General features: G+C 33.4%; 1 protein-coding gene across 3 annotated transcripts in view; it reads right to left on the bottom strand.

Moving 5' to 3' along the window:
• The window catches only part of LOC129800324 (phosphatase and actin regulator 3), a 227,358-nt gene extending 206,040 nt beyond the window's left edge, over positions 1-21,318 (bottom strand). Inside the window, exons 1-2 of one of the 3 annotated variants that reach the window (XM_055844636.1) lie at positions 20,999-21,318; positions 19,943-20,029 (exon numbers count right to left, since the gene is read on the bottom strand). In XM_055844636.1, coding sequence (XP_055700611.1) covers positions 19,943-20,029; positions 20,999-21,089 — 178 coding nt within the window. In that variant the 5' untranslated portion in view covers positions 21,090-21,318. The remainder of the gene's footprint in view (positions 1-19,942; positions 20,030-20,998) is intronic. The other 2 variants (XM_055844632.1, XM_055844631.1) reach the window with 2 other exon arrangements.

The following is a 21,318-nucleotide window of genomic DNA, read 5'->3' on the forward strand; positions in this document are numbered from 1 at the left end:
ATAGACCCCCGAAAGTTGGCATCAAAAAAAAATTTTTAGGCATATTTTGTATGCAAATCTTTAAACGCGAATATCTCCTAAACTAGAAGAGATAGACCCCCCAAAGTTGGCATCAAAAAAAATTTTTTTAGGCATATTTTTTATGCAAATCTTTAAACGCGAATATCTCCTAAACTAGAAGAGATAGACCCCCCAAAGTTGACATCAAAAAAAATTTTTTTTAGCCATATTTTGTATGCAAATCTTTAAACGCGAATATCTCCTAAACTAGAAGAGATAGACCCCCCAAAGTTCACATCAAAAAAAAAATTTTTTTTAGCCAAATTTTGTATGCAAATCTTTAAACGCGAATATCTCTTAAACTAGAAGAGATAGACCCCCCAAAGTTGGCATCAAAAAAATATTTTTTTAGGCATATTTTGTATGCAAATCTTTAAACGCGAATATCTCCTAAACTAGAAGAGATAGACCCCCCAAAGTTGACATCAAAAAAAAATTTTTTAGCCATATTTTGTATGGAAATCTTTAAACGCGAATATCTCCTAAACTAGAAGAGATAGACCCCCCAAAGTTGGCATCAAAAAAAATTTTTTTAGGCATATTTTGTATGCAAATCTTTAAACGCGAATATCTCCTAAACTAGAAGAGATAGACCCCCCAAAGTTGGCATCAAAAAAAATTTTTTTTAGGCATATTTTGTATGCAAATCTTTAAACGCGAATATCTCCTAAACTAGAAGAGATAGACCCCCCAAAGTTGGCATCAAAAAAAATTTTTTTAGGCATATTTTTTATGCAAATCTTTAAACGCGAATATCTCCTAAACTAGAAGAGATAGACCCCCCAAAGTTGACATCAAAAAAAATTTTTTTTAGCCATATTTTGTATGCAAATCTTTAAACGCGAATATCTCCTAAACTAGAAGAGATAGACCCCCCAAAGTTCACATCAAAAAAAAATTTTTTTTAGCCAAATTTTGTATGCAAATCTTTAAACGCGAATATCTCCTAAACTAGAAGAGATAGACCCCCCAAAGTTGGCATCAAAAAAATATTTTTTTAGGCATATTTTGTATGCAAATCTTTAAACGCGAATATCTCCTAAACTAGAAGAGATAGACCCCCAAAGTTGGCATCAAAAAAAATTTTTTTAGGCATATTTTGTATGTAAATCTTTAAACGTGAATATCTCCTAAACTAGAAGAGATAGACCCCCCAAAGTTGGCATCAAAAAAAATTTTTTTAGGGATATTTTGTATGCAAATCTTTAAACGCGAATATCTCCTAAACTAGAAGAGATAGACCCCCCAAAGTTGACATCAAAAAAAAATTTTTTTAGCCATATTTTGTATGGAAATCTTGAAACGCGAATATCTCCTAAACTAGAAGAGATAGACCCCCCAAAGTTGGCATCAAAAGAAAATTTTTTTAGGTATATTTTGTATGCAAATCTTTAAACGCGAATATCTCCTAAACTAGAAGAGATAGACCCCCCAAAGTTGGCATCAAAAAAAATTTTTTTAGGCATATTTTGTATGCAAATCTTTAAACGCGAATATCTCCTAAACTAGAAGAGATAGACCCCCCAAAGTTGGCATCAAAACAAATTTTTTTAGGCATATTTTGTATGCAAATCTTTAAACGCGAATATCTCCTAAACTAGAAGAGATAGACCCCCCAAAGTTGGCATCAAAAAAAATTTTTTTTAGGCATATTTTGTATGCAAATCTTTAAACGCGAATATCTCCTAAACTAGAAGAGATAGACCCCCCAAAGTTGGCATCAAAAAAAATTTTTTTAGGCATATTTTGTATGCAAATCTTTAAACGCGAATATCTCCTAAACTAGAAGAGATAGACCCCCCAAAGTTGGCATCAAAAAAAAATTTTTTAGGCATATTTTGTATGCAAATCTTTAAACGCGAATATCTCCTAAACTAGAAGAGATAGACCCCCCAAAGTTGGCATCAAAAAAAAATTTTTTAGGCATATTTTGTATGCAAATCTTTAAACGCGAATATCTCCTAAACTAGAAGAGATAGACCCCCCAAAGTTGGCATAAAAAAAAAATTTTTTAGGCATATTTTGTATGCAAATCTTTAAACGCGAATATCTCCTAAACTAGAAGAGATAGACCCCCCAAAGTTGGCATCAAAAAAAATTTTTTTAGGCATATTTTGTATGCAAATCTTTAAACGCGAATATCTCCTAAACTAGAAGAGATAGACCCCCCAAAGTTGGCATCAAAAAAAATTTTTTTAGGCATATTTTGTATGCAAATCTTTAAACGCGAATATCTCCTAAACTAGAAGAGATAGACCCCCCAAAGTTGGCATCAAAAAAAATTTTTTTAGGCATATTTTGTATGCAAATCTTTAAACGCGAATATCTCCTAAACTAGAAGAGATAGACCCCCCAAAGTTGGCATCAAAAAAAATTTTTTTAGGCATATTTTGTATGCAAATCTTTAAACGCGAATATCTCCTAAACTAGAAGAGATAGACCCCCCAAAGTTGGCATCAAAAAAAATTTTTTAGGCATATTTTGTATGCAAATCTTTAAACGCGAATATCTCCTAAACTAGAAGAGATAGACCCCCCAAAGTTGGCATCAAAAAAAATTTTTTTAGGCATATTTTGTATGCAAATCTTTAAACGCGAATATCTCCTAAACTAGAAGAGATAGACCCCCCAAAGTTGGCATCAAAAAAAATTTTTTAGGCATATTTTGTATGCAAATCTTTAAACGCGAATATCTCCTAAACTAGAAGAGATAGACCCCCCAAAGTTGGCATCAAAAAAAAATTTTTTTAGGCATATTTTGTATGCAAATCTTTAAACGCGAATATCTCCTAAACTAGAAGAGATAGACCCCCCAAAGTTGGCATCAAAAAAAAATTTTTTTAGGCATATTTTGTATGCAAATCTTTAAACGCGAATATCTCCTAAACTAGAAGAGATAGACCCCCCAAAGTTGGCATCAAAAAAAATTTTTTTAGGCATATTTTGTATGCAAATCTTTAAACGCGAATATCTTCTAAACTAGAAGAGATAGACCCCCCAAAGTTGGCATCAAAAAAAATTTTTTTAGGCATATTTTGTATGCAAATCTTTAAACGCGAATATCTCCTAAACTAGAAGAGATAGACCCCCCAAAGTTGGCATCAAAAAAAAATTTTTTTAGGCATATTTTGTATGCAAATCTTTAAACGCGAATATCTCCTAAACTAGAAGAGATAGACCCCCCAAAGTTGGCATCAAAAAAAAATTTTTTTAGGCATATTTTGTATGCAAATCTTTAAACGCGAATATCTCCTAAACTAGAAGAGATAGACCCCCCAAAGTTGGCATCAAAAAAAATTTTTTTAGGCATATTTTGTATGCAAATCTTTAAACGCGAATATCTTCTAAACTAGAAGAGATAGACCCCCCAAAGTTGGCATCAAAAAAAATTTTTTTAGGCATATTTTGTATGCAAATCTTTAAACGCGAATATCTCCTAAACTAGAAGAGATAGACCCCCCAAAGTTGGCATCAAAAAAAATTTTTTTAGGCATATTTTGTATGCAAATCTTTAAACGCGAATATCTCCTAAACTAGAAGAGATAGACCCCCCAAAGTTGGCATCAAAAAAAATTTTTTTAGGCATATTTTGTATGCAAATCTTTAAACGCGAATATCTCCTAAACTAGAAGAGATAGACCCCCCAAAGTTGGCATCAAAAAAAATTTTTTTTAGGCATATTTTGTATGCAAATCTTTAAACGCGAATATCTCCTAAACTAGAAGAGATAGACCCCCAAAGTTGGCATCAAAAAAAAATTTTTTAGGCATATTTTGTATGTAAATCTTTAAACGTGAATATCTCCTAAACTAGAAGAGATAGACCCCCCAAAGTTGGCATCAAAAAAATTTTTTAGGCATATTTTGTATGCAAATCTTTAAACGCGAATATCTCCTAAACTAGAAGAGATAGACCCCCCAAAGTTGGCATCAAAAAAAATTTTTTTAGGCATATTTTGTATGCAAATCTTTAAACGCGAATATCTCCTAAACTAGAAGAGATAGACCCCCCAAAGTTGGCATCAAAAAAAATTTTTTAGGCATATTTTGTATGCAAATCTTTAAACGCGAATATCTCCTAAACTAGAAGAGATAGACCCCCCAAAGTTGGCATCAAAAAAAATTTTTTTTAGGCATATTTTGTATGCAAATCTTTAAACGCGAATATCTCCTAAACTAGAAGAGATAGACCCCCCAAAGTTGGCATCAAAAAAAATTTTTTTAGGCATATTTTGTATGCAAATCTTTAAACGCGAATATCTTCTAAACTAGAAGAGATAGACCCCCCAAAGTTGGCATCAAAAAAAATTTTTTTAGGCATATTTTGTATGCAAATCTTTAAACGCGAATATCTCCTAAACTAGAAGAGATAGACCCCCCAAAGTTGGCATCAAAAAAAATTTTTTTAGGCATATTTTGTATGCAAATCTTTAAACGCGAATATCTCCTAAACTAGAAGAGATAGACCCCCCAAAGTTGGCATCAAAAAAAATTTTTTTAGGCATATTTTGTATGCAAATCTTTAAACGCGAATATCTCCTAAACTAGAAGAGATAGACCCCCCAAAGTTGGCATCAAAAAAAATTTTTTAGGCATATTTTGTATGCAAATCTTTAAACGCGAATATCTCCTAAACTAGAAGAGATAGACCCCCCAAAGTTGGCATCAAAAAAAATTTTTTTAGGCATATTTTGTATGCAAATCTTTAAACGCGAATATCTCCTAAACTAGAAGAGATAGACCCCCCAAAGTTGGCATCAAAAAAAAATTTTTTTAGGCATATTTTGTATGCAAATCTTTAAACGCGAATATCTTCTAAACTAGAAGAGATAGACCCCCCAAAGTTGGCATCAAAAAAAATTTTTTTAGGCATATTTTGTATGCAAATCTTTAAACGCGAATATCTCCTAAACTAGAAGAGATAGACCCCCCAAAGTTGGCATCAAAAAAAATTTTTTTAGGCATATTTTGTATGCAAATCTTTAAACGCGAATATCTCCTAAACTAGAAGAGATAGACCCCCCAAAGTTGGCATCAAAAAAAATTTTTTTAGGCATATTTTGTATGCAAATCTTTAAACGCGAATATCTCCTAAACTAGAAGAGATAGACCCCCCAAAGTTGGCATCAAAAAAAATTTTTTTTAGGCATATTTTGTATGCAAATCTTTAAACGCGAATATCTTCTAAACTAGAAGAGATAGACCCCCCAAAGTTGGCATCAAAAAAATTTTTTTAGGCATATTTTGTATGCAAATCTTTAAACGCGAATATCTCCTAAACTAGAAGAGATAGACCCCCCAAAGTTGGCATCAAAAAAAATTTTTTTAGGCATATTTTGTATGCAAATCTTTAAACGCGAATATCTCCTAAACTAGAAGAGATAGACCCCCCAAAGTTGGCATCAAAAAAAATTTTTTTTAGGCATATTTTGTATGCAAATCTTTAAACGCGAATATCTCCTAAACTAGAAGAGATAGACCCCCCAAAGTTGGCATCAAAAAAAATTTTTTAGGCATATTTTGTATGTAAATCTTTAAACGTGAATATCTCCTAAACTAGAAGAGATAGACCCCCCAAAGTTGGCATCAAAAAAAATTTTTTAGGCATATTTTGTATGCAAATCTTTAAACGCGAATATCTCCTAAACTAGAAGAGATAGACCCCCCAAAGTTGGCATCAAAAAAATTTTTTTTAGGCATATTTTGTATGCAAATCTTTAAACGCGAATATCTCCTAAACTAGAAGAGATAGACCCCCCAAAGTTGGCATCAAAAAAATTTTTTTAGGCATATTTTGTATGCAAATCTTTAAACGCGAATATCTCCTAAACTAGAAGAGATAGACCCCCCAAAGTTGGCATCAAAAAAAAATTTTTTAGGCATATTTTGTATGCAAATCTTTAAACGCGAATATCTTCTAAACTAGAAGAGATAGACCCCCCAAAGTTGGCATCAAAAAAATTTTTTTAGGCATATTTTGTATGCAAATCTTTAAACGCGAATATCTCCTAAACTAGAAGAGATAGACCCCCCAAAGTTGGCATCAAAAAAAATTTTTTTAGGCATATTTTGTGTGCAAATCTTTAAACGCGAATATCTCCTAAACTAGAAGAGATAGACCCCCCAAAGTTGGCATCAAAAAAAAATTTTTTTAGGCATATTTTGTATGCAAATCTTTAAACGCGAATATCTCCTAAACTAGAAGAGATAGACCCCCCAAAGTTGGCATCAAAAAAAAATTTTTTTAGGCATATTTTGTATGCAAATCTTTAAACGCGAATATCTCCTAAACTAGAAGAGATAGACCCCCCAAAGTTGGCATCAAAAAAAATTTTTTTTAGGCATATTTTGTATGCAAATCTTTAAACGCGAATATCTCCTAAACTAGAAGAGATAGACCCCCCAAAGTTGGCATCAAAAAAAATTTTTTTAGGCATATTTTGTATGCAAATCTTTAAACGCGAATATCTCCTAAACTAGAAGAGATAGACCCCCCAAAGTTGGCATCAAAAAAAATTTTTTTAGGCATATTTTGTATGCAAATCTTTAAACGCGAATATCTCCTAAACTAGAAGAGATAGACCCCCCAAAGTTGGCATCAAAAAAAATTTTTTTAGGCATATTTTGTATGCAAATCTTTAAACGCGAATATCTCCTAAACTAGAAGAGATAGACCCCCCAAAGTTGGCATCAAAAAAAATTTTTTTAGGCATATTTTGTATGCAAATCTTTAAACGCGAATATCTCCTAAACTAGAAGAGATAGACCCCCCAAAGTTGGCATCAAAAAAAATTTTTTTAGGCATATTTTGTATGCAAATCTTTAAACGCGAATATCTCCTAAACTAGAAGAGATAGACCCCCCAAAGTTGGCATCAAAAAAAATTTTTTTAGGCATATTTTGTATGCAAATCTTTAAACGCGAATATCTCCTAAACTAGAAGAGATAGACCCCCCAAAGTTGGCATCAAAAAAAATTTTTTTAGGCATATTTTGTATGCAAATCTTTAAACGCGAATATCTCCTAAACTAGAAGAGATAGACCCCCCAAAGTTGGCATCAAAAAAAATTTTTTTAGGCATATTTTGTATGCAAATCTTTAAACGCGAATATCTCCTAAACTAGAAGAGATAGACCCCCCAAAGTTGGCATCAAAAAAAATTTTTTTAAGCATATTTTGTATGCAAATCTTTAAACGCGAATATCTCCTAAACTAGAAGAGATAGACCCCCCAAAGTTGGCATCAAAAAAAATTTTTTTAGGCATATTTTTTATGCAAATCTTTAAACGCGAATATCTCCTAAACTAGAAGAGATAGACCCCCCAAAGTTGGCATCAAAAAAAATTTTTTTAGGCATATTTTGTATGCAAATCTTTAAACGCGAATATCTCCTAAACTAGAAGAGATAGACCCCCCAAAGTTGACATCAAAAAAAATTTTTTAGGTATATTTTGTATGCAAATCTTTAAACGCGAATATCTCCTAAACTAGAAGAGATAGACCCCCCAAAGTTGGCATCAAAAAAAAAATTTTCTAGGCATATTTCGTATGCAAATCTTTAAACGCGAATATCTCCTAAACTAGAAGAGATAGACCCCCCAAAGTTGGCATAAAAAAAATTTTTTTTAGGCATATTTTGTATGCAAATCTTTAAACGCGAATATCTCCTAAACTAGAAAAGAGATACTACTTTATTGCAGTCATTCGGGTAATTGCTGTGCCACAATTTTCTCACAAATTTATTCGTGATTAAATTGTGATAAAAAGTAGTGCTAATACCTACTATTTATCGCGCACGAGATGAAGAAAGGACAAAAGACATTGAAAAAGATCGGTGAAGAGGAAGAAAAAAGCTAAACAAAAATGTATTCGATCTACATTTTATATTCCTTCATAAACTTGTAGGATTTCGTGGTCAAATGAGGTCAAACTTCCTCTTCTTCACTAAAATCACACATTTTCGGTCAAACGACTGAAATGCTTCAAAAACAAACACAAATGTGAATTTCTTTTACTTTCCCTAAAAGACTTACACATAATTATCAAATAATTATCAATAATTGATAATGAGCTAACTAATATTTAATAGAAATATGGAAGTCTCTTAGGAAAAATAAAAGAAAATTCACATTATTCGAAGGCATGAACGTTCGAAGGGAGAGTACTTTCCCCTACCTTCATTAGAATAAAAACCTAAGACAAATATTTTTTGTGTTACACTTTTTTTTTTTTAATATTTTAACAATTTATTGAGGAACTTGGCCAAAACGTACTTCATTATTTTCATGTAATTATCTTTAAAACAAAAAATTCAAAATATTTTTTGGAAAATTTCCAAATTGGCGCCAAAAAATGTCTTTCATAAACTAATGTGTCTCTGTATCTTATACGAAAGATATTCTCTGTATACCTAATTTGAGAATTCGTGCAATTTTTTTTGGTTCTGGAAATGTGCTTAGTTCAGAAAGACAAGTAGTATGCATTTTTTCCAGAAAACTTTACAGATATATTTTTAAAGAATTACACACTTTTGTATAATTAAATAGACCAGTATATGTCGTGAAAATTAACACAAATCAATTTAAACCGTACTTGAGATGTCAAGATAAACCATATTTCATTTGCCAAGAAATTTTAGAATTTCTTTCATGAATTGAAGAACTATTTTTTTTTGATAATGTTTACTAAAATATTTCCCTATCTACTGCAGTACAATAGTTTCTATATACATATATTCCAATTTCTTAATTAAATTACATTAGTTTCTGAATTTTCCCATAAGCCTGATGAAGAAATGAAAATTCTTAACTTCGACGCCAAACTGGCGTCTGACCTCGATGGATTAAACGAAAAAATGTACTGAAAGGCAAGACGGAACTCTTATGACTAAACCACCCTCCCCAGCATCAGCTCACAAAGATATTTTCACATCTTTACGCCCTAACATTTCGCCTTGAAAATTTATTCAATAACTCGCGCGTGCCAAAATTGTTTTTTCTAACCACATACAAGTATTTTCATTTCTTGTGTTTCAATACCCAACAATCCCTGATGAAAATTAATGGTAAATAGGGAAAATGAGAAGAATGATTGAAGGAAAAAATCCTTCTCAATTGCTCTTTTGACCATAGCTCTTTTATATACCATTTAATATGATGGGTAAATGTGGCGGAAATCACCCTCGAGGGGTAAATCGATAAAAAAAATACCACCCACTGGGTATTAATTGAATGAATGGGCTTTTGAGGGTGAGTAGAAGCTTTCATCACAGTACATGTTAAAATGATTTACCTTTTCGATACAGCACAAATTGTCCATCACTGTGACTATGGCTCAACATTGGACTCCTACAGCGCGATGATGGCGCCGAAAGTACCAAGGGAGCTCCCCACGGACCACAAGAAGGATCCACTTTGATTGCAAATTTGCCCCTTCGTCTACGAACACCCCCTCCTTCCGGAGGCTGAATTGCTTTTGCCACTTTTTCTACACAATATTTTCTTTTTGCCTATTTCAAATCACATTTCCTTCTCACACACAAAATAATACCAAATGTTATTCTTTCGTTGTATCACTTACATTACTCTAATACACCAATAAAGAGCTATACAAGACCTTTTCCTTCTCTATAGAAATTCCGGAAAATATATCTAATTTTGCACACCAAAAACTATATCCACTTCACACTGTTACAGTTACCAATTTCTATGTTAATTCAATTAACCACAAAACAATTTAATTTAATTCCCCATATTGCGAATCCTTGATTTCAAGATCAACACAAAAATAGATATAAGGGGTATGAAAGAAATATGAAAGAAAATTTAAAATATGTCTTACACGTCCCTCACTATCGAAGAGATAATAAAATTTGTAACAGTAGAATTCCCATTTACGTAGATACCCTCTTGTTGATGTTTATAGAAAAAAATCATTCTGATGTTCTCACCATTTACTACCTTTTAAATGGCCTCAACATTTTATTTATACTGCACTTCGTTGACCCACTTTAAACTTATCTCCCTCACTACTATCCTGACTTGGACAAACTTAAGATACAAGATCTCAATAGGTACTAAATTCTCTTTCAAAAAGGGATACTAAAACAACAAGTTTTGAAATTAAGTAGCCAAATCAGAGAAGTTTAAATTGGAAAAAAGTATACTAGTTATGATATTATCTACCAGCATATAATGCAATTTCCAGCATGTCTCGGAAGAGAATATAACAGATTTTTTTTTAATTCTTAAAATATTTCAATGCCAAGTTCCTGCACAATGGTATCCAATTATTATAATTCATCAGTAAAGTACTTTCTGTCTGTAAACAAATTGTGAAGCAAAATCATAATTTTAGAATACTCAGTTCCTTTTAAAAATAGGAGACCTACTTTAAAGGTACCCTATTTCAAAATTACCCCACTCCCCGTATTAAGTGTTTGATATTTTGAATCTTAATTTATTTAAATAAATTCGAACACTGAGAAAAAAAGAGGGTGCGATTAACTTTGTTTCCTCACAACTTTAACACTTTTTAGGTGTAAAAATATATCAACATTTTTTAATGTTAATTTTACACCTTTTTAAGGGTAAAATTAACATGAAAAGGGGTAACTTTAACCCCTAATACACCTAAAAAGAGTATTATTTACACCGATTTAGGATCAATACTGCCTGGTTAAATAAACATTTCCGGAATGTTATTTTAACTTTTTCGGATTTCTCTCAGTGAATGAACCAAATCGAATATCCGATTCATATATCAGCTACTAAAAGCTTTATAAGAATAGAGCCCTTTGTAATATCCATCCAATGATCACTGGGCTATAGGTTTTTGCTCCCGAATTTTACTTTGAAAATTTGTCATATGACATTCTCATGTTAACTGGTGAAAATAGAATGTTTTACTAACTGCAATATTTTACTGACCATATTTTCTTTTCGAAATTCATACTGCTGCTTTTCTTACGAAACTAGTATTCTAACTTAAAAAAAATAATATCAGAAAAACTGTGAGCAATTTAAACTCAATTAAAAAAAGTTATGGTAAATGTAAATTTTATTATACCTCCCTTAAGATAGTGTTACCCTTTAGAGGGCTAAAACGAAAAATTTTATAAACGTTTTGTGGCAGTTCGAATAAGAACAAATATGGAAAAATTATTAAACGAGTATTTATTTAGTACAGTCAACTTCCCGGTATCCGGATGACAGCTGTCAAACATATCGACTTAATTCAAATCCTCCTTTATATTTATCTCATCCTTGACTGTCAAGATATCTTTGATGAGTTGAGTGTAGTTCTTTTAGAGTTAAGTGTGTAAAGAAGAATGACAACTTTACAATACTATCGGATTAGTGATATCGATAAATCTGTTAGATTAAGTGAATGTGGATTGCTACGCATTATTGGGCTATTTAATATGGCATTCCTAAAAGATTATGACTGTTAAAATATATCTGTATGAGCTACAAAAGCTATTGCTTAAATATACAGAATCGACAGTCTATACTATCGAAAATATGTTATAATGTCACCTCTGGACTTGTCGATTGAAAAGAGATTTTATGAGTAAAAAAATTACATTTAATCAATATTCTATTTAGAATTTTATATCTAAATTAGTAGTTAAATCATCAATTATTGGTAAAGGATAAACAAAATAAAAAAAAATAGTTTTACGTTTTCCCTGATTAGTCATTTAGGATTTTATTTATTTTGTAAAGTTGAGTTTTTTCCTGACAAAAATTTTAAATTTTACTGATGGCCAAATGATTATTATTTGCAACTATCACTAGTAAGCTAAAAATACAGTCGAGTTCCTCAAATTTAAACTCCTCAAAATATGAGGTTATGTAAAAGAAATTTTGCGTGGAGTCTGAATTAGAACAAGGGGAAACTGGGGTACCACCAAACACTTTTGAAAGATGCGCTTTTGACTAAATTTCCTAAGAAATCTGTGAATTTTAGAAAAATGTTGCGTACCCTATGTTATAGCCTTGGGTATAGGCTAATTATTAATTAATATATGGATGATGTAAAACAATGCAATTTTCCAGAAAAAAGAAAATTGTGTCACCATGCATTTTTAGATTTTTTCCAACCACCCAGGGTACCACCAAACACTTTCTGGGGCACTAGTAAACACCTCTTTTTCTCATCCATTGAAGTTATTTTGGGCATTTACCACAGTTCTTAATTATAAAGAAGATATTAACAATCTGAGGTGTTATACCTATTTAAAAAATCGCAGTGTTTGGTGGTAACCCTATTTGGTGGTGCCCCAGTTTTCCCTATTTTTCTCTGGTGTTTCCTCAATATTGTCGTATTATATTAATTTCCTCTACAAATTCTATCTATTTAACAACAAATTATATTGATAAATTCTCTTGGGAAAGTCAATTTTACATGAATTCCGTTACGTTTTTGAAAAGAGTGTTCAAATTTGAGGAGTGGTGAGAAATGTCATCTATACCTCTCAAATATTCAAATTTGAGGAACTCTACTGTACACAGACTTGAAATTTATGCGCTGCTTCTTGCATTCTCCGTTTCGTATGGCTATTTTAATAAGACAATACATATAGAAGATTTATTAGAGAAATTTATAACATTCGTAGTTTTTATTATTCTACAGCTTCATGGTATCATAAATTTCTCAGAACTCCAGCAATTAGTCTCGGAGTCTCGGTTGTATTTAAAATTTTTCAAAAAAAAATTTGACAACTCTCAAACTCAAATGCTACATATCCGTACTATCTATGTAATCTTTCTTTCAACTCTGTTATATCATCATCCCCATGGGAAAATCTCATTGGATAGAAATATGGTCCAATTCTTCCCTATTATGTAAAACCCCATTTCCTACGGTTCAATTATCGGAAAATGATGAAATTTAAAATTTCTCTGGCACTTTTTACCTTATCTTCCTCCACTCGCGAACTTTAACACCCATCATTATTCAAAATTAATCCTTCTGTGAATTCCACCCTCTATAAATTCGGTAGAGTATTCACACTTTAACCGCGATTTACCAAGACTATGTGACATTGGTTTACCATATCCGAAGAGCCAGTTCACCAAGCGATAGATTATAAGTATTTGGAAATGAAAATAAATTTGAGAATTAAAAATTTACTGACATTCTCTCTTCCGAAATGAAAGAAAATCCACTAAAATCTCTTTCATTTACAATATAAAATCCCTATCCTTCAACGCAATTGAGTGGCTGACATTGGAGGACGCGCCTTCTTTAAGATTCACAAGAGCCAGTTTCGAGAATTTTTTTCTCCATTTGAAAACCAACCCCATAAATCAGGGTGCGAGAAGAAAAAAAAAAGAAATAAGAACAAGAATAAAAATGTTTTAGTAGAGGGTAGAAAAAAAAACCAGAACAAGCCGCAATATATTTTTCAAAAAGAAATGATGATGATGGGGCGGATTACGTAATCCGCTTAGAATATTATAAAACTTCATTCCCATGTCCGTCAGAAATATATGTTAGACTACTTTTCCCCGTAATCATAAGAGACACGTTTGTTACGTGAAAAATATCTTCAAAAGAATCCTTCTTTTTCCTCAACATTTACTCCATTATTCCCTTTCATCCCCGGTCTTTTTTTTATATATCTTTCTCTCTGTGAATCTTTCATCCATACCGCAATACATGGAGAATCATAAAAAAAAGTCTCATAAAGAAAAATCACATCATTTTCCCACCAATACTTTAACTGAGGTTTTCCAATCCCTCTAAGAAAAAATATCCTTCAGCAATTTCTTGTATCACAGGAAATTAACAATTTCACACATCGAGGGAGGTACATATTATATTTTAATTCACTTTCAATCAAAAGGATTCACTGCCACACAAAAAATTTGCCAACACTCTCCGCACGAAAAGAGTGGCTCGCCAAAGAGGAAATTGATGTTGGCGTATAGCAGAGATCTGAACAGGAAGAATGTCAAGATAGAACTGCGTAGCGAGACCAAAAAGGATAAGGTCGCTGGTGGAATTTGTTCCAAAATATCCCCCCAAAACGAGAGACTTTTGCCAAAGTCCACAAAAAGAGCATGAGAGAGGAAATTGTGAGAGAAAATTTGGGGAGCCTTCTGGGGATCTCCATGGACCGGCAAAAGTTTCAGCTGCAAGGCAAAATTCATCAACAGTGGCGAATTTTTAGATTTCAGGAGGGAAAATTCCATCTTTTCAAAAGTTTTCATGTGAGAGAGTAAATGTTTGCCAAAGCTCAAAAAGCTCTTTCTCTAGAAAAGGGTCAGGTAATATAAATTTTATTAAAGAATGTTTTCCTGAAGAGTTAGGGTAAGTGTGCCAAATTTCGGCATAGTTGCATGCAAGCGTAAAAGTCTCAAGTTTGAAATGTTATATTTTAAATTAAAATTGATTTTTTTATTCTTTCTTCTGAAAGAGTGTTGCTTGGAACCTTGTAAAGAGTTTACCGTCTTGATTTACTCTAAAATCATTCTTAATACATTTTAAAATGAATAAAAATATAGACTTGGTGCCCTATTTCGGCCACCTTCATTCTCATAGTTCCTTGCCCTTCGGGAATTCTTCCAATATCTTTTTCACGTCATCTCGTTTGACGAAGCTATATTTTTTGTTATTCTTTTGCATTGTATAATCTCTAGAGTACGTAAAATCTAAAAGTTCGTGGAAATTCGAGGAACAAAAAAGGTGGCCGAAATTGCAAGCTGGCCAAAATTGGCTACACTTGCCCTATTTCGTAAGACAATATTTCGAAAGAATTTCTTAAAGCTATGTGAAAATATGTTTAAGATAAGCTTAATCTTTACATTTACACAAGTTTTTTTTTATTGCTAAAACAGGCAATAGAAAATTGTAAGAGAATTGCTGTATTTCTTACCCGATTAATATCATTTTAAACATTTTTGAGTTAATTATAAAGAAAAAAAGGGGTGGCAAAACGTTTTGTGCTTTATGAAATAAAGTACTTTCAAAAGTACTTTCGCAACATTTATCGTTTACCGATTCATAACCGATTTAAACCATTTCATAAATTTACTCAAAAGATCGCCCAAAATAGCTTTGGATGGAGTAATACAATTAAATTATCTATTGAAAATTACTTATTGGTTATAAGTCGATTCATTACCGATTAATAACCGATCTCACTGGGGATCTCAGTTGCGCAATAGGCAAAACCGTTGGGTCTTGGGCGGATGAGACCTTTGACTTGACTCTCACAGTCGTGAGTTCTAGTTCGGCCCGGTGCAAGCAACTGAATGCCAGGAAAAGACATTTTCAAAGTGATAATGTAATATAAATGCACTGCCTCTGCCTATAAAACTCTGGGTGCATAGAAAAAGCATCCACACTACGGGGAAGTCACTCCTGGGCAGTCTATACATGGACTCAGCAGATTCTTCCACCACGGAACTCAACAGCAATATAACATGATTACATTGTAACAAAGTATTCCGATACTATTAATAATAATAACCGATTGAAACCGGTTCAGTTTTGTCGGAAATTCCAAAACCTTTCCAACGAGCTCAAACATGAAGGAATACATACGGATCTAGAGCCTTTTTACCATTTGACCTTAAAAACTGATATTAGGAATGATTCAACAGTATTTTAGTATTAGAACGAAATGTCCATCTGGATAATTTCTAAATCTAAAACATAATCCAAAAATGAAAAAAATCGCACGGTGCGTTTTCTTTTTCGAGTAATCCAAAAAAAAAAACATGGTTTCGGAGGGAGGGGAGCGATGAGATGTATGTTAACCTTGGAACAACGTATGAAGGGGCGAAGGTTCCTAGTCCCAAGCGGGATCTTCAGTGGGAATCCTGTCTGCTGACACGGTAAGATGTTACTTGGTCAGAAAGACTAAAAAACAATAAATTTTCTCTATTGTCTGTTAGTCATTGTCTTTGGATCTAAAGACAATGCTTTTAGTATAATAAACTTCTTTTAACTCTAGTTTTTTTTGACTTCAGATGAAACTACCTTGAATAATCTTGGCCACTGAAAAGTTTTTTTTTTTCAAAAATGTTCCCGAAGATCAGTAGTCAAATTCTGTACAGTAGAGTCTCCTAAATTCGAACGGTCGGGGGGTATTTTTGACATTTCTTACCTCCCAAATTCCAACGATTTTTTCAAAACTAACGAAATTTGTGTAAGATTAAATTGTACTTTGAATCAAATTCCCGTACTTTCTCACAAGTCTTAGTAGTAACATACTTCTATTTCATTTTATACGATCATAATGTATGTAAACATTCAGGAAGAAGCGCATAAATATGATTTTCATTCACCTAGAATACGTACTTTCTAACATAACCTCACAATTGACATTTTGAATCCAAACGGCGTTCGAATTTGAGAGATTCAGATTTGAGAGACTCTACTGTAATAGTATGACCTGCATGACAATGTCATATGACAAATCCATATTGGCTCCGTTCAGTAATAATCTTTCGAAGAGACAAAAACATATTCGAAAATCTACCGGAAGTCTAATGTGCCAGGTTCATATATCCACCGCTTTAGCGCTGACTGTTCTGCTATTTCGAATTTTAATACAGTAGACTCTAGCTAATTCGGCTCTTTCAAGATCGGGCTACTTTTTAATTCGGGCGGCAGTTAAATTCGAAAAAAGTTTGTTGACATTTTTTCAAGTTAGATTATTATTATTATTATCAAATGAAGCAAATATCGTTAAATTTGCCGTGGTATATTTTAGTTATGATGTGATTTTGCATTATTAAGAGGTTTTCATGAAATTTACAATAAATATGTGCATGTAAACTTAATATGTGTATGCAGATGAACAAAAAATCGTTGCATTTCAAAAAGTTTGTCGCCCGAATTTCTTTCTAATTCGGATGACATCTCGGTCCCAAATGCCCGAATTTGAGAGAGTCTACTGTATATTTTAACACACAATCGTCAACAATGTCAACAACAGTGTCCATGTTTGCTGCAAAAAGTGAATTTTTGTGTAATTTTGTGGAATTTCAGGATGGCAGAACGTTTGAATTGCAATTTTATTAAGATAGTCCTTTTCATGAACTTGCTCACTTTTGTGTAACTCGTCGGCTTAAATGTTCGAACTTCCAACGGGTTTTTAGGAAAGTTCTCTCTGGATATACCTTCGAATCGGTAAAGAAAAAACCTCAACCGGAGAAAGTACTCAAAACGGGAAGGTTATTACTCAACGAGAGGATTATAGTTATTGAGAGCTTTTTTATAGAGTTCCCTGAAGTGGCTATTTGATGTTCACTGAGCTATAACGTTATTCTGCTTCCGAATTGACTACGAAAATTTGTCATCATGACCTTGTCATATTGTTACAAAAATCAATTTCAAGTCCCAACCCCAACTCCCTACGGCTGAAAATTTAATTTTTTTAAACGAAAATTTCAGAAAATATAATTTAAATGAAGTACTTTTACATTACTGGAAAGCTTGAATTAATTTTACTGTTCGAACTCCACAGAGTTCCTCTCTCGATTTTGAGTTATATATATTTCGACTCTTTTTCGAAAGAATTTTGGAAATCTGAAGTTTCGAGTTTTTTGACGTCACACTGTTTGTCCGTCTGTGCGTCCAGCCAAATGGTTAGAGAGAACGAAGGACCCGCCCCGCCCCATCAAACGATCCTGGGACCATTAACATGCCCTGATTTTCCCCCCACCTTGCCACCTTGTTCTGCAAATCTGTTCTCCTATTCTAATTTAACACTTGGAAGGACCCTAGTGGCAGCCGCTGCCAATTTAGTTTTCAATGTTATTTTTTTTATTGAAGAATATATTATTTCGCCTGGAGACCCGATTGAATGCGTGCAGAATTTATCTGGCTATTTTTTCGTTATAAAATTTTTAATAAAAATTAAATATTAGTGTAAATATATTGCAAAAACAAAAAACTGCACTCGGAAGGACCAAGTGGCAGTTGCTGCCATATGCATTTTATATGGGACTTTGACGTTCTGCAGATGTAATTTTCTTGACTGTTAGTGTATAAAAGCCTTAAAAGAACAAATTGAAAGTGTTTTTGCAAATTATTGAGAAGATTTATGGTGAAATATTGAATTGGGAAATATGTATGAAATATGAATAATTATGGGAATTACTCAATTTTTCTCTTATTTACCAAAGCTCAAAATCCATTTTTTTAAGCGAAGTTAATAGAAAATAGTTAATAGTATTACCTATTGTTCATATGTAGAATTTCTGCTTTGAAAAATAAGAGAAAAATTGAAATATTCAAAGGCTGCCGTATTAAAAGGCACACCACTTTCCCTGACGCCATGATTCTGATAAAAATGAAAACATCGAATGGTTAAAAATCTTTATACAGTACCCAAGGAGGTGAAATTTCTGATTCAGACACCAGAAAAGAACTGACTGAGGCTCCGAATGTTAAAATATATGTAAAAATATTAAAATATTATGTAAAATCCGATAAGTGGCAGCGGCTGCCACTTGGTCCTTCCGTGACACTTTTAGTTAGGGTTCTTCGAAGTGTTAAGGAAACACCGTTGATTAATTCTTAATAACGGTTTTTCAAGGTCAAAGCTTAAAAAGGCTCTCGAGAGCGGATTTATCAATCGAATGGGGTCATGTTTGAGCTTGTTGGAAAGGTCTTGAAATTTCCGATAAAACTAAACAAAGTTCCAATCGGGTCTGAATCGGTAATTAACCGGTTCGTAACCCATAATTAATTTTTTTCCGAAATTCAATTATATTTCTTCTGAGGTGTATTTCTTGCAACATTTTGAGTCATTTATAAATCTTTTCAAACCGTTTGAGAACCGATAAAAGGTAAATCATGCAAAAATATTTGTGATGTTAGCATCTAAGTCACGAGTTCGAAAATTTCGCAAAGCCTGGGACGCTTTGCCACACCTTTTTTCTTTTGCTAAAACACAAGTTTAAAATTGTGAAAACTGCTCTCTCTTGGAGTTTCGAACACTAAAATATGCTGTTTTTTTAGTCTAAGTGGCTTACATAACCCCTTAAGCCATTCAGTCAATGTATTAAAAATACTGGATATAACCACATTTTATAATTAGCTTTGCCACTGAGAAAAAAGGGGTGCGATTAACTTTTTTTTCTCGTAACTTTAACACTTTTTAGGTGTAAAAATATATCAACATTTTTAAATGTTAATTTTACACCTTTTTAAGAGTAAAATTAACATGAAAAAGGGTAAATTTAACCCCTTATGTACCTAAAAAGCATAATATTTACACCAATTTCGGATCAATACTACAGGGTAAAATTAACATTTCCGTAATGTTATTTTAACTTTTTCGGATTTCTCTCAGTGTTAGGAAAAAGAAGCAATATTAAAAATTATCCCCCAATTCTACCCCTAATTATGTGACTGAGAAAACTCGTGAAAAGCTTTTGTGTGATGCTGAATTGACCATATTAAACGTATCTGCAGAAAATATCTCTCTCGTCCTCAGAGACGACCCCGACATTCCTTCCAATTTGCAGAGAACTTTTGGCTAGCCCCAACCCAAAAGCTCTCTAAGCGGTTGCTGGAAGTACGTGACCTTGACTGTCTTAACCACCCTCCTCTTATGTAAAGGCTCCACATATGACCGAGAAATGGGAAATTATTTAAAATCATAAGAGAAGCAATGGATTGTGAAATTTTGGGAGGAATTTCTCGGGGACATTTTGGGTCAGATCAAGGTGATTGTTTAACAATGATGAATCTCTTAAGATACTTTGTCTCATCCTATAAAATTGTTGACGCTACAATGGTATTCTCAGATTTTAGCAAGGTGACAATTCTGAGAAATCCTGAAGAGATTTCCAAGAAACGAGATTAAACTTCTAAAAAGTCCAATTATTCTCACTTTTAAAATCAAAATCATCTTACCTTCATCATCTTCCGAATTTTCACCTTTGTCACTCAAATTCCCCTCGTTGGGACCTTTCTGATTGTCAGCAGAAAAAGACGTGGAATCTGGAAAAGAGCAGGAGAGACAAACTCGAAGTGAAAAGGTATCCGGAAATTGTATTTGTCCAAATTTTCTTTTTTTTTAAATAAATAAATTAAAAGTAAAAAAAAATCATTAAATTTTTGCTGAGTTCATGATATCTGAAAATGTCTCAATCTGTTGCATGCTTCTGCAAGACTCTTCTGCGAATTCTTGGGCAGAAGCCGGAAGATTAGCTCCAACACAATCTCCGGCATTCCACTAAGAGATGGATATGGAGCAAGAGTTGCAATATTCTGCATGAAAATATCCCGTGCTGGAAGGATGAGTTTGTTCTTTGCTATCAGAGAAAGCTCTGGAAGATTTCGGAAGCTCCTGAGGATACTCTTTCGATTGATCAGAGGAATGTAGCGAGAGATTGGCAAGCAAATGCTGAAGCCTGAAAGTGATTTTGGCGTAAATGTCGCAAGGAGAGAATCTGACAGTCGATACGTGACCAAAGTGAAGTCCTTGTTGAAGCTGAGGAGGCAAAATGTATATTCCTGGAAACTCCTTGAGACCCTAAGCGACTCAATGGGAATACTAGAAGCTGCCTTTCTAACACCTGAGCAACTATAGAAGCCCACAAATGGGTCTCTAGACTCCTCAGGAAGATCACTCTGATGTACGAAGCCACACTCTAAGATGAGAAGATAGAGGAGTCCTACAAGAAGATTTTCCTGTGTCAGGTATTCCCCAGAGAAGCGTTCAAATAGGATTCTCATATGTTCCGGCACGGTACACAGTGTTGCCTCTTCCACCAAATACACTCCACATCCTCCTCTACACCCTCCTAGTTCCGCTGTAAAATAATACAGGCATCCTTTTATGTCCCGCAATTTGGAGGACACACACAGAAATTCAGGTGAGCACTTGACAGCCAATTGTGAGGTTAGATCACACTCCATCCCCTTTTCACGTGCAAAAACCACCCTCCACCATGGAAATTTTCTTACCTGGACCAGCAGTGGTGTCTCCAGAAGCTTCCCCCGCAGTCTTTGAGTCAGTTATTTCCTGGCCAGAATTGTCTCTCACAGTTGACGCCATAAGACAAAAGCCTCCCACTCGGCACACTCAACTTTCACACTAAATAACACGAAATTTTACAGCGACACAAACACCATTTACACGTGGAATGCTTCTTCCACTCGCTAAAGATCACCTGCACTATCAAAAATACCAATTATCACAAGAATAACACGGATTTTGGGCCCAGAAATTCAGTTCATTTTTGACCGCAGAAAACACATTCAACAAGTCATCTGTCAGAGCCTCT

This window comes from Phlebotomus papatasi, chromosome 2, assembly GCF_024763615.1.
Source record: "Phlebotomus papatasi isolate M1 chromosome 2, Ppap_2.1, whole genome shotgun sequence".
NCBI classification, from domain to species: Eukaryota; Metazoa; Arthropoda; class Insecta; order Diptera; family Psychodidae; genus Phlebotomus; species Phlebotomus papatasi.